This window comes from Callithrix jacchus, chromosome 4, assembly GCF_049354715.1.
Source record: "Callithrix jacchus isolate 240 chromosome 4, calJac240_pri, whole genome shotgun sequence".
Classification (NCBI taxonomy): Eukaryota; Metazoa; Chordata; class Mammalia; order Primates; family Cebidae; genus Callithrix; species Callithrix jacchus.
Window position 1 is genome coordinate 118,403,255 of NC_133505.1, and position 14,398 is coordinate 118,417,652.

A 14,398-nucleotide genomic window follows, 5' to 3' on the forward strand; every position below is an offset into this window, starting at 1 on the left:
GCAGCAAGTTCCCTAACATTGATGAACCTCAGAGTTCATATTAGTCTGAAGGCAAAAGTGGCACTTATCCCCATGACATAAGGTATTAATATGATTCGCTGTGTTCCCGCCCAAATCTCTTCTTGAATTGTAATCTCCATAATCCCCACCAGTCATGGGAGGGACCAATGAGAGATAATTGAATCATGGGGGTGGCTTTCCTCATGCTGTTCTTGTGATAGTGAGTTTTCAGGAGATCTGATGGTTTTATAAGTGTCTGGCATTTCCCCTTTGCTCAGCAATCATTCTCTCTTCTGCCACACTGTAAAGAGGTGCTTTCTGCAATGATGGTAGGTTTCCTGAGGCCACCCCAGCCATGCAGAACTGTTAGTCAATAAAAACTCTTTTTTTTTTTTTATAAATTACCCATTTATAAGTGTTGAACACTCAGGACAGTGCTCAGATCATATTAAGCATCAATAAGCAGTAACTCTGATGATGCTGCTGCTGATGTTTCTTTGTGAAGGACCACTCTGCTGGCCAGAGCTTTGGTGCACTGTAGCACTGTAGCTAGGATTCACTCATTCCAATAAAACACCCATATGCTGCATTAGTATTTTAACTTTCACTGTGCTGAGGAAGGCACATCTGCTTCCAATCACATCAATGTAAGATACCACTGCAGTCCTAGATTAAGAAAAACGTGTGCTTTTGTTTCTCTGCTTGGGCTTGTTGGTCTGCTTGGTCTCTATTTGGTCTCTGTTTGGACCTGCTGTTTATGTGATGAGAATGACTCAACATGTAACAGAGGAAAGCTGTTTACAGCTGAGGCCAAAGAAATCCAATAACCAAATAAGGGCATATTGTTCTGAGGAAGGATGCACATAACATAACATTCATAAGAATGCCATTATCAAACACTATAAACAGCTTGATCTCATTGATCTCATTAAAAGACATACACACACACACACACACACACACACACAGAGGAAATGCTGGGGAAAAAAAGGGTCTCAAATATAAAGGTCACCTCTAGGTGGTGTGATTACAGTGTTTATATTTGTTTTTTCTTTTTATTTTCTATAACAATTTTTTTTGGTGATGAACACAAGTTATTTTGTCTAAAAACATTGACAATAAACAGTCACCTAATCCTTCCTTGAAGGTTTACCTTACACTCCAGTGAACCAACAGATGAGACCTCAATTCTCTCTCAGGTTGCTTACCTCTCTCTGCTGCTTGTAGTCGCTTAACGGCATCATTGAGTCTGGTTTTAAGGGCACTTTTCCTTGCTAGGGCTCCACCCACACGCTTGCTAGTGTCAGCCACCGCCTCATCACTGCCTGTAGAGAAGGAGCAGAAAGAAGTGGAGCCAAGATGCCTTGAAAAGGTTTTCTTTTCAACAAGGAAACTTCTCATTTGAAGGATGGAGTCATCTGCAGTATTCGTAGTATTCTGAATACTCTGAACATAGATCAACAATTCTGGAAAGTAGCATTTAAAAATCGAGATACAGAATTGCAGAACACTTGTAATACTGCTTGTGAGTGACTTAGGATGCCATAATGGTTAATTTCTTTGATGGAAACAGATAGCCCTGCTGTGACTAATAACACCAAGCAGCACAACTGTTAACGCGAGCTGAAAAGAAAAAAATCTGTCTCTCTCTCTACATATATATGATAATGACTGGTGATAAGAATAATTCTTGCTTTCTTATTTGTTTCAATAAAATTTTAATTGCTATATAACATACATCTAGAAAAAGGCATCCTTTGTAAGTGCACAGCTTGACAAATTTTCACAAAATGACCACCAAATATAACCAGCATCCAGGTTAAGAAAATAGAAACTTACTACCACCTTCAAATTTCCCTAGACACCCTGTGCTGACCCAAAGATGATCACTATTTTGAATTCTATCTCCATCTGATGGTTGTGTCTGTTTTTAAACACTATTCAAAAGAGTGGATACAGTATTATAGTCTTTTATAACTGTGATAATTTCTGTATAGAGCTATAATACATCTTGATAATGTAGTTTGTCTTCCAGCTTTGGTTTTATTCTTCAACTATCTTGGCTATTATTGGCTTTCCCCTCTCATTTCCATATAAATTCTAGAATATTCAGTTCAGGTGCTTTAATTGGTACTAAACTGAATCTGTAGATGAATATGGGAGACTTGTCATTTTTACAAATTTGAGTCTTCTACTCAATGAATATGATATTTATTATTTACATATAAATTCTTGTTTAGATCATTTATCTGAATCTTTATGTGTAGCAAACTTAGCCCCTTTTAACAAATTTATTTCTATTTATTTGATGCTATTGAAAACACTGTTATTTTAAAAAGTTAATTTCCCATTGTTGTATATAAAATTAAACTTATTTTTACACATTGAATTGGTAATGTAGGGTGTCATTGTATTGTTTCTAATATTAGTAAAAAAGCGGTCAACATTTCCATTTTAATATATTTGCTGAATATTATTTTATTTTTCAGATTATGAAAGTTTCCAAGTTTGCTGAGTCTTTTTTTAAATGAGTATCAAGTTTGTTAAATAATTTTTCCACATGTAATTAGATGATCGTATGAATTTCTGCTATGTTCTATAAATGTGATAAATTACAATCGATATTTTAAATATTAAACTATTCTTGAAATCCTAAATAAACTCAAATTGGACATCATATATTGCGCTTTATATATGTGCTAGATATATGTATTAGCTATATATTAGCTAATATCTTAATTAGAATTTTTGCATCCCTTTTTGTAAGAGAATTTGGCTTATTATATTCCTTTTTAATAATATCCTTATGTGATTCAGGTAACCACGTTTTGTTGGCTTCATAAATCAAGTTGGAGAATGCTTTCTAGTTTTCCGTTTTCTAGAAGAGTTTGTGTGAAAGTGGTGTTATTTCTTTTTTAAGTGTTTAAGAATTCACTGGGGAAGCCATCTGAGCCTTGAGATTTCTTTGTGGGCAGGGATCACTGGATGGTTAAATTTGTTATACATACATATGTACACACAGTACTATTAGATTTCCTATTTACATCAGTTTTGAGAGTCTTTTGCTTAAAAATTGTTCTTGAAAGAGTGCTTGTGGCACAGTGGCTAAACTGGGGTTATCCTTGAGCCAATTCCATCAGGTCAGGATGTAATTATCTCATTATCTGAACTAAAGGATCAACTTTGCCAGTAATTCTTTGCTTCTGTTTGTGCTTTGTTTAATTCCAAAGCACTAAGAATTTTCTTTCTTAACAAACAGCAAAATAGTTTTATCACTTCTAATTACACTTTCCTCCTTCTTTCCAATGGGATTGTAAAGCTACACTCTCTGATGGCACCCTTTTTCTTTTCTATTATGTAGTCTTAATGTGTTTGGTTTATTGCTATCTTTCCCCCCAAAGATGTGTATAATGGGTGGTGCTGTCATGAAGCACAGTTAACCAAACACAGCACTTCTTTTGCATTTTCTCTGGATAGTGTGGAGCATCTGTATCGTACCCTGCCTCCTTCCGCTTTCAAGTTTCAGTTTCCAAACATTAGAATATGAACAATGTTGTAGCTCTTATTTTTGGGTCTCATGACTGCAAAAACAAAAAAAGTACTGGCTGACATACTGAGAAAGAATATATTTAACTCTGTATTTGGATCTCTTGATACAAAGAAAAGAAAGAAAATCTATTTTGGGCTTGATGTTTATAAGAAGAAATGTTTCAAAAGAAGTGTGTTCTATTTGGAATTTACTGTCTTACATAAATACTTTTCATTTTTCAAATGAGTTAAGTAGAAGATTCATTTAAATAGCAGCTTCCTGAGATTATATTGATTATCAACTATGTGATATATATAATAAAAAGGAAAATTGGTAAATAAACATTACTGATCATTGAAAGGAATTTGGAAATAAAGAAAAGGTAATCTGAAATGATAACGTCATTTAGCAGATGACCTTGGTTTAATTTGAAAACTTGAATGTACATCATAGATGTGTGTATTTTCAAGGGAAGACAGTCCTATAAAGTTCTTTTTTTTTTTTTGAGACAGAGTCTCACTCTGTCACCCAGGCTGGAGTAGTTAAGTGGAACAATCTTGGCTCACTGCAGCCTCTCCCAGGTTCAAGCGATTCTCCTGCCTCAGCCTCCAGGTACCTGGGACTACTGGTGCTCATCACCCGCCTGCTTAATTTTTGTATTTTTAGTAGAGACGAGGTTTCGCCGTGTTGGCCAGGATGGTCTTGATTTCCTGACCTTGTGATCTGCCCCGCTTGGCCTCCCAAAGTGCTGGGATGACAGGCATGAGCCACCTCGTCCAGCCCTGACAGTCCTATAAAGTTCTAAGTCCTATGAAGTCCTTATTGTTGTTGTTCCTTTTGCAAATAAGTACATGAAGGGATTTGGCCAAATGAGATCATGAAATAGATGAAAAGGTCTGCAAAAATAGTCAAACAGGCTAATGCAGAGAGACTTAGACATAAAATATTGAACTTTGAAGGGATGTCATTCCCAAAATAGTAAAGTGTTTTTTATGAGGTTCCCTAACTTAATAATGACAGTAACTCAATAATGAGAGACTATATTACAAGTTATCAAAAAATAAAATAAAATATTTAAGTCACTGTGTTATGATGACTGACACATTCTGGTCTTTCCAACACAAGAAATGAAAGCAATACATAGATATAGCAACATTTATTTAGAAGTATTTTACTGTTAATATTACAATTCTAAATATTTTCACTGATATTCTAAATATTTTCCATAGAGTATGTTCATGATAGACTTACATAATAAATTAATTAGTCATGTAATAATTAGAATAGAGAAACAATGGCACTTTTTATTGCCTTTGTTTACTCACCAAAGTAAAATAACAGTTGTTTTATGGGAAATAAACAGTTAAGTATCTGCGTATAAAAGCAAAGTGCATTTATCTTTTCTATATAATGGCTCTTTGCAAAAGAAAAGAATATGCATGATTAAATGAGATTTATTACTTTGACAAAATTAGGTGAGGTTTTTGTTTTCAAACTTGGCTTTTGTTTTTAGGTGGTAGTTAGAAGTTCGCTAGATGATGAATTTCCAACCTCATTAGTCAATGTTCAAAAATCCTTAGGAATTAGTTCATTATCTCAGAGATGAATAATGTTTAGTGTATTTTTTAGTCCATTCAATTGTTTTTAAGAGTAACTCACAAGATTCAAAATTGTCTAATGTGATTTTGCTTTTATTTTTTCTTCCCTCCCTCACTCTTGGATGTGCACACTTTATCAGGTGCAAACATTGGCCTTTGGAAAAACTTCCTTCCATATGGTCATTAGGTCTGTCATAAATACAGTAAACTGTGTAGAATAAAACTACAAAACAAATGCAAAGAACCGGATGGCTTTGTGGTACCCTGTCATCCTAATTGACTTACAGTGGTGCCCCATTCCTTCATGGGAAACATTTTAAAAGGCCTTCTGAATTGTTCAAGAAAGAGGAGATTCTGTACCATATAGTTTTAGTGTTAAGTGTATTTTATGACATTTCCCCTTAAAAATTGGTATTTATGGTAAGTTTCCACTAATCAGCCTATTTGATTAGCAGGAATATCAGCAATAGGTGAGATAGCCATATGTTTCCATGTAGTTTACTACTTGGCAGTTTTTTTTTTTAATCACAATTTTAAGTATCAAATCTTTACTCTTTTATAACTTGACTCTGAGCAGGAACTATTGATATGTTATTTAGTTATAATATTATTTATTCTTTAATTTTAGATTTTGGAAATCTCTGTCTACATGTATGAAAGGATGGAAGCAGCTGTACATTAGAAGGGAGATAGGAAAGTGAAGATATTTACTAGACTCTGCCTTTGCTTGCAGTTCTCTGGCTTGATTGAGGAGGTTCTCGCTTTCATCTTTATGGTAAATGATTTGAGTATCAATCCCACTCACCGCCTACAAAGGAATTGGGAGGAGAGAGTAAAAATGACAGCAGAAGAAATAAGCTATTCATGGTTGTAGGATTTAAGTGACACAGTTTATTTGCTAAACACCAAGCAAAATTCATTCAGCTTCATTTTCACACCTCAAAATTAAGGTCAGATATAAATGTTACCATGAGAAAGCAATGTCTTTGGCATTTTCAAGGTAATTTTTTTCTTTTGGAAAGATTAAGTGAACCTAGAACAAAGCCCTGGCCAAGGCTTGTCACATAGAAGTCATGCAATAAATAATTTTGAGTTGAAAAAATCTAAAGGCATGCATAAAACATCTTCTCTATCAGCAGAAATTAATTTTAAATACATATGGTCTTTTTTTCAGGGACTTTGAAAAAACCAAGCTGTCAAAGAAAATGGCATTTGCTGACGGGTGTACAGCACATCTTGAAGAACCTGCAGACTGAAACCTTGAAGGCCTTCATGAAATGGTCTTTCCTTAGTTCCCCTGCCCTTCCCACTCTTTCTGCCATTTGTATTGCACACTGGAAGTTCAAGAGATGACATGGGAAAGCAGAAAAGTCATAAAGTGGAAAAGGCAAAGTGTAAATGAACTTAAGGGAATACTCACATCATAAATTCGGTCAGTGGTGTTCAAAGCAAATTCTGCTGTTTCGTTGGCTTCACTAACATAATTGACAATATTTTCATAGACATTTGATGCATCCAAAGCCTTCTGTACCAGCCCGTTCATATCTGAACTATGCAACTTCCTGTTAATAAACAAACATTGTTATTTCTCCTTCTTACCTTTTTGGGGAATGAGGCCATTTTTAATGCTTGTTTTTTAAATAATTCACAGATGCTTCCTTCTTGTTATTCAGTCGCCTGGCGTGGCAAGCTTTTCTTGAGGGTCACACCTGCTCTGCGTTCTTCTGTCTTTGTTGAACCCCATTTTGGTTCTGTGACAGCTGCCTGTCTGGCAGTGCAGCAGGAAAAGGGAATGATGATTTAAAAGCAGCCTCTGCTCCTCTTCCAGCAGGAATTTGTTTATGTGATGGATGTCAGGCAGAGGAATGAACCCATGATCATCACTACCTCGTGCTTAACCAAATCAGCATTGTTATTTCCTTTCTGTAGAGGAAGCCAAGGCTCTGGGAGAGTATGCAGAGCTTGTCTAGGGCACATATTGTCAAGGTTTGTCTCATTCCTGAGGCCTGGCTACATCCTGGGGCTCAGGAATGAGACAGCCCCAGCTGGTCTTGATGAGTGTGTGGTCGAGTACATGTTGTTTGCTGAGAGGTGATGGCAAGGAACACTGAGCCACCCCCAGGCAGAAAACTGCTAGAATAAGTAGGCAATATGTACTGGTCATGCACTAGTTAAACCAGTTCCCCAAATACAGGATATATGTCTCCATTGCTGACTTGCAAAGAGTGCTTTCTAGCTTATTTCTATTTTAGTAGTGAAGAGGTACTATCTCCCTGTTTAGTCTATCTTTATTCTATGAAGAAACATTGAGCACCTGCTTATTAAAAATACTTGTTCACAAAGAATAAATACGTGGGTCAGAGTCTGCTCTGGGCTTTCAGCTGGGAAATGCCATCTGTCCCCTGATGCTCCACTCTGTTTCCCACTTTTGCACTCTATCTATGTATCTGCTTCTTAATTCCTTCAGCACCACCTGGGTTGGGGTCTCTACAACTGAGCTGCTCTTGGCAAGTGGTGCCCAAATGTGGGGCTCGAACCCAGGACAAAGGGTCACCTGAGAAGCAGCTAATCTAAGCTGAAGGACACCTGAGAACTCTTGAAAAAAATCTCCCAGGGTAAGTTGGGGGAGCTCAGAAGGTCAGGGTCACAATGGGACAAGTTTCAAGCAAACGCGAAGTCTGTCATAGTTGGCTTCGTGATTTGATTAGAAGAGAAGTTAAAGTTAGTACTAGCTGCATAACACAGCCTTTTAATGCAGTTGAAAAATATTATCCCTGGTTTCCTGAGCAGGGAGCTCTAAACATAGAAGAATGGGAAAAAGTGGGTACTACTTTTAAAAAGGCATATAAAGAAGGAGCTGAGGATATTTCAATCCCAGTATAGTCAGTTTGGGCAATGGTGCATTCAGCATTAGAGCCATTTCAAACTGATGATAAGGAGGAAGATTCAGGGAAAGAAGGAGAATATAACTGGGATGAAGAAATTAAAGATAACCCAGTTAAGAAAAAAGACTAAATGAGGAAAAAGAAGGAGTTCGTCCATCAGCGCCTCCTCAGTATTTCATCAAAGAGTGGCCAGATCCACCTGACGTTTCTCCATTAGAGGAACCAGAGGCTGTTTTGAAAGGGAAACTAAAAGAGCAGTAATGGGTCTATTCAGGCTGGAATTCAGCAGCTGGTAAAGACAAAGATTTAGAGGCTTGGCAGTTTCCTGTTATAATATATCCCCCAAATCAACAAGGACAGTTTCAGGTAACATTTGAGCCTTTTCCATTTAAACTTTTAAAAGAATTTAAACAATCCATTAGTCAATATGACCTGGGATCTCTGTTTGTTATGGAACTGTTGAAAAATAACAAGGGGAGAAATACCAGATATAGGTGATGGGGGGATGAAGGCAGCAAACCACTTTGCCATGTATGTAACTATGCAACATACCTGCATGATCTGCACATGTACCCCAGAACCTAAAGTGCAATAAAAAAAAAAAAGAAAAAAAATGTGGCCACCTCTCATAGATTAATTCCCGCTGACTCGGACACGTTAACTCGAGCTTGCCCATCTCCTTCTCAATTCTTACCATTTACGGCCTGGTGGGCTGATGAGGCTAATATTCAAGCTAGTATGAATGTCAATGCTCAGCCTCCGATTAATATTATCGTGGAACAGCTCACAGGAATTGATGCATAGGGTCTTTTACAAGCACAGGCCACTATGGCTGATTTAGCCATAGAGCAGATTAGGAAAGCGTGTTTAAGAGCTTGGGAAAAGATTACAATGGGAGGTGAAATATTCCATCCTTTAGTGCAGTGAGACAAGGACCAAAGGAGCCGTAGCAGACTATAGCTAGATTACAAGAAGCCGTCAGAAAGGCAATTGCAGACACAGAAGCTCAGGACGTAGCACCGCAGTTTCTAGCATTTGACAATGTGAAGGCAGAATGTGAGCCTGGTCCCAGTGCGGTGGTGTCACAACTAATTAACCACAACCAGTTAAAGATTTCTTTGTTCCTTCTCCACTCCCTCTGCTTTACTTAACTACAGAAGTGAAACGAAATTTCACATATTGGGCATATATTCCTTTCCTTCCTCTGTTGCGACCTATGACACGGTTAGATCCCCCTGTAGATGTATATACTAAGGATAGCTGTGGATGCTGGAGTGGATAATTAATCAAGACTCGTCTCATCCTCAAGAAGAATGTATTTTAATGAATATCCCTCTCGGTTTTGAACATCTACCTATATGCCTAGTAGCAGCTAAAGGATGTTTACAATAAAAACTTCAGGCATGGCTAGCCATAGTACCTGGAAGAAATCACATTCAAGCTCAGTTGCATATGATTTCTGGCCTTGGTATTTCTTACAATAATTTGAGAAATAAAACAACATGTTTCGCCCACCCAAACCTTAATGTAGACAAAATAAAGAATGGTCCTTTAAGTTAAAAATATTAATCAGGGAAGATTGTGTCACGGCAGAGGCTGAGGTGCTGTGCAATGATGGAATTATTATTGATTGCTCCCCTAAGGGGATATTAATTGCATCAATTAGCTCTTTTGTCATGACACAGAATCAATTACATGGTACACAAAAAATAATAACAGTCCCGAGTCAAAACCAAACACTACTATTGTTTGAAAAATTGGGGGCATGACAAAACCTAGGCCAGGAATGGTTTGGCTGACAATGGTAACTGAACAAAAAGAACTTTGGAAAATACTTACGGCCCTAAAAACAAGAGAGGTCTTGAAAGGAAACTATACTAGATCCCGTTCTTGTAATTACTATTCATTCAAAGTTGTAAAAACTAAAACTCTTTGGATACAGAGTTGTGTTAAACACCCTCATCTTTTGGTGGTGGGAAAGTTACAGATTTATTTTATTAACTCCAAAGTGACATGACAAAATTGTAAGTTATTTCCTTGTGTGTTAATGCTTCTGTGCTTAACTCTCACAACTCTGTACTATCGGAGCTTGAGAGGGAATATGGCTACCTGTAAACCTACCTGTAAACCTGTCTTGTCCCTGGGAAGCATCTCCCTCAGTGCATATTCTTACTGAAATTATACAAAACGTTTTAAAATGTACCCGAAGATTTATTGCAACTTTAATTTTAATCATTATGGGTCTGATTGCAGTCACAGCCACCGCAACTGTGTCTGGAGCAGCCTCGCACTCCTTCATACAAACTGCTGAGTTTGTCAACAATAAGCAAAAGAACTCCACTTTGCTGTAGCATTCTCAAACAAAGATAGACCAGAATATAGCTAACCAGATTAATGATCTTAGGGAAGCAGTCTTCTGGTTAGGGGACAGAGTAGTTAGTTTAGAATATAGAATTCAATTACAGTGTGATTGGAATACTTCTGATTATTGTATTACTCCTTATCCTTACAAGGAAGCTGAGCATAATTGGGAAAAAATAAAGCATCACATGGAAAAGCATGCTGGAAACTTATCTTTGGATATAGCTAAATTAAAAGAGCAAGATTTTCAGGCCTCTCAAGCCCATTTAACTTTAATTCTGGGAATGGAAGTGCTCGAGGGAGCTGCTGATGGATTAGCAGTCCTAAATCCAGTGACCTTGGTAAAAACACTTGGAGGATCTCTGATTGCTCTTATGATTGTGTTATTAATTTGTCTTATTTCTCTTTGTGTAGTCTGCAGGTGCAGATTCCAAATCCTCCAAGAAATAGTTCACCAAGATAAAGCTGTGCTTGCTTACCTAGCTTTGCACACACACACACACACACACACACACACACACAAAGAGAAGACCTGTTGGGAGAAGGTCTTGATGTGTGTGTGGTGGAGTACATGCTGTTTGCTGAGAGGCAATGGCAAGAAACACTGAACTATCCCCAACCAGAAAACTGCTAGAACAAGTAAGCAATATGTACCAGTCATGCACTAGTTAAAACAGTTCCCCAAACACAGGATATATGCTCTTGTCCCCATTGCTGACTAGCAAAGAGTGCTTTCTAGCTTATTTCTATTTTAAACAGGCACTATCTCCCTGTTTAGTCTATTTTTATTCTATGAAGAAACATTGAGCACCTGCTTATTAAAAATAACCACTTGTTCACAAAGAATAAATACATGGGTCAGAGTCTGCTCTGGGCTTTCAGCTGGGAAATGCTGTCAGTCCCCTGACGCTCCACTCTGTTTCCCACTTTTGCACTCTATCTGTGTATCTGCTTCTTAATTCCTTCAGCGCCACCTGGGTTGGGGTCTCTATGACCAAGCTGGTCTCAGCACCCAGCCCTTCCTCAGCACACAGCCCCAGCTCAGTCCACCCTCACCCCTGCCCTTCCACACCATAGTCTTTGCCTTTGCTCCTGTCTGGCCTGTGTAAGGTTAATCCAACATTTACTGAGTAGCCGTCACACACTGGGCACTCACACACAGGGGCTAATATAACAGGAATAAAATATGTAAATGCTTGGTATACCATGCCTGGCGTCTGGTAATCATCAGGGTTTATTATTACACCTACACCATTTCCTGAATTGGGATTTTAAAACTCTATGTATACCCACATAATTCATTTTATTTACAACCTCTACTGCCTCTGTAAAACAAACTCTAACCTCCACTTCCACAGTTCATCTAAATCCTTTGTCTTAATTTTGTTCAGTCTTAAATCCACCAATTCCTTATTTTTTCTCAGTCCCAAACATTAATGATTAGTATCATCACCTCGTTCGTCAGTAACCTCCACATATACTCTCTGACCCAGTATATGACATTGCAGATCCCTCACTGGTTCCTGTCTTCTAACCACCTGACCTGTTGAGCTCAGTCATTGTTTCTCAGTCTCCTGCACCCAGTTCCAGTCCCTGTATGCCCCCTTACACTCAGAGCAACCTTGTATGTATTTCTTTGGCTACTTCTCTCTCTGTTGTCCAAGTCTATCATCATTCTACCTGCTCTACAGAAGGGCTGACTTATTTATTAGGCACAGCAAGGGCTTGCAAAAATGTTTTCATTTTAATTTTTCTCAATCAGAAGAAAAAATGAGGATAAAAATAATAATGGTGGTAATCTTTATACCAATGCAGACATGAAATAAAGGTTTTAATTTTTTTTATTAAGAAAGGAACTCACCAAGGCAAAAGTGCCTAGTAGCCGGGCATAGTGGCTCATGCCCGTAATCCCAACACTTTGGGAGGCTGAGGTGGGCAAATCATGAGGTCAGGAGTTCAAGACCAGCCTGGCATCTGGTAAACATCAGGGTTTATTATTACACCTACACCACTTCCTGAATTGGGATTGGACTGGCATGTCTCTCCTAAAAATACAAAAATTAGCCAGGCTTGGTGGCGCACATGTATAATCCCAGGTACTCAGGAGGCTGAGGCAGGAGAATTGCTTGAACTTGGAAGGCGGAGGTTGCAGTGAGCCGAGATCGTGCCACTACACTCTAGCCTGGGTGATAGAATGAGACTCTGCTAAAAAAAAAAAAAAAAAAAGTGCCTAGGGCCTATAGAAGTCATGTGGCTCTGTTCTGCAGAGGGGATTTCTAATCTAAATACTCACTACCTGTTCCTCCCCACAACCTCTTCTTAGAAAATGGCTCAGAGAGCAAAATCTGGGGAAGACAGATAAGAAAACGTTTTAAAGGAAAGGGAAAAAAGAAACAAGATGTTACAAATATGTATCAATATTATTAATGTTTTAAATTTTGCTCATGAGAGTGGTAAGATATAAGAGCATGAAACAAAGCCTTTATGACTTTGCTTTTATTACTAGACACAGAACAAGTACTACCTCAATATTCAAATTAAAAAATGTGTTATTGAAATGGAAGCTTCTTAATGAATGATATTTATCTTTGAGCACAGCATGTAAATCATTGTGCACACCTGATAGATATGGAAGGATATTCACATTTTGAACAAAGATGTCTCTAAATTGAAATACTTTCATGAACACATAGTCAGAAATATTTTAAATAGAAAAGGACTTGAGGGTGATTGACATTTTGGATCGTGTTTCATGTAAAGCGTGTAGTAACTGTCTTAGAATCATGCTGGAACACTGTTTGTTGCAGAGTGGCATTATGCAGGTGTTATATTTTGGAATCCCAATGAATGGAATGTAGTTACCAAAATGACAGAGAGTAATGAAGAGAGCCATAAGATGGATCTCAAAAACAATATTCTGCCAATATAGCATATTATCCAAACAGTATTTTTTTTTTTTTTTGAGATGGAGTTTCGCTCTTGTCACCCAGGTTGGAGTGCAATGGCACGATCTCGGCTTACTGCAACCTCTGCCTCCTGGGTTCAGGCAATTCTCCTGCCTCAGCCTCCTGAGTAGCTGGGATTACAGGCACGCGCCACCATGCCCAGCTAATTTTCTGTATTTTTAGTAGAGACGGGGTTTCACCATGTTGACCAGGATGGTCTCGATCTGATGACCTCGTGATCCACCTGCTTTGGCCTCCCAAACTGCTGGGATTACAGGTGTCAGCTACTGCGCCCCGCCAGTATTTTTTCTAAGCTCCATTTTATTGACTTCATCAAAAGCTAATTTTCTAGGGCCACGTTACCCAGCAGGATATAGCACTGTCTCACCCACTCATACACCAAGGTTTTATATAATCTCCTTTTTTTTTCCTCTTCATAGGAGATTTGGAAGAGTGTTTGAAAATTTTGGCAATCAAGAATAAGAAAGTGATTTATATTTTGAGCAGAAGTTAATATTGGTTCTTATTTTATTCATGACCTTTACTGGTCCTTTTTTCTAATCTTTCTCTATAGTGATCTCATTATTTACCTATTATTTCAGGGTCAGGAATTCAATTCCAATCTTTCAGTACTTTTCAATTAACATTAATTGAGTGTCCAAGGGTTGTGTGACTCTCTTCTAGGTGCTGGGAGGAAAATTGCCAATTGATTTTCTCTTAACAGGTGTTGAAATAAAATAGTTCCTGTTGGGCACTGTGGAGTATTTGTCAGAAGTCAGTTATATTGCCAATTCCCAGCCAGCTTTACTTAAGACACTTGGGTGTGGAAAGATAATGCTGTCTATGAAGTAAATAGGTGATGTTAGACTTAGAAGGATCTGATTTATTTTATAATGTTTTATACAGCATTTATGCCCCTAATCAAAAAGTCTTCATTCATCCTCCTAATAATTACGGAATGAACACCCTCCTCTTCCTGGAACACAGGACTTTAATATAACAGATTTTTTAAAATCAAAAAGACCATCTCCCCCAAACAATGGCAATAAACAATGATGGACTTTCAGATGGACCAAACAA

The 14,398-nt window shown here is 37.8% G+C and overlaps 1 protein-coding gene across 9 annotated transcripts in view; it reads right to left on the reverse strand.

The window, feature by feature from the left end:
* The window catches only part of LAMA4 (laminin subunit alpha 4), a 209,616-nt gene that overhangs the window by 42,020 nt on the left and 153,198 nt on the right, over positions 1-14,398 (reverse strand). For all 9 annotated transcript variants that reach the window (XM_054254353.2, XM_078369971.1, XM_054254352.2 and 6 more), the window contains 3 exons: positions 6,548-6,689; positions 5,839-5,935; positions 1,209-1,325 (listed from right to left, as the gene is read on the reverse strand). In XM_054254353.2, coding sequence (XP_054110328.2) covers positions 1,209-1,325; positions 5,839-5,935; positions 6,548-6,689 — 356 coding nt within the window. The remainder of the gene's footprint in view (positions 1-1,208; positions 1,326-5,838; positions 5,936-6,547; positions 6,690-14,398) is intronic.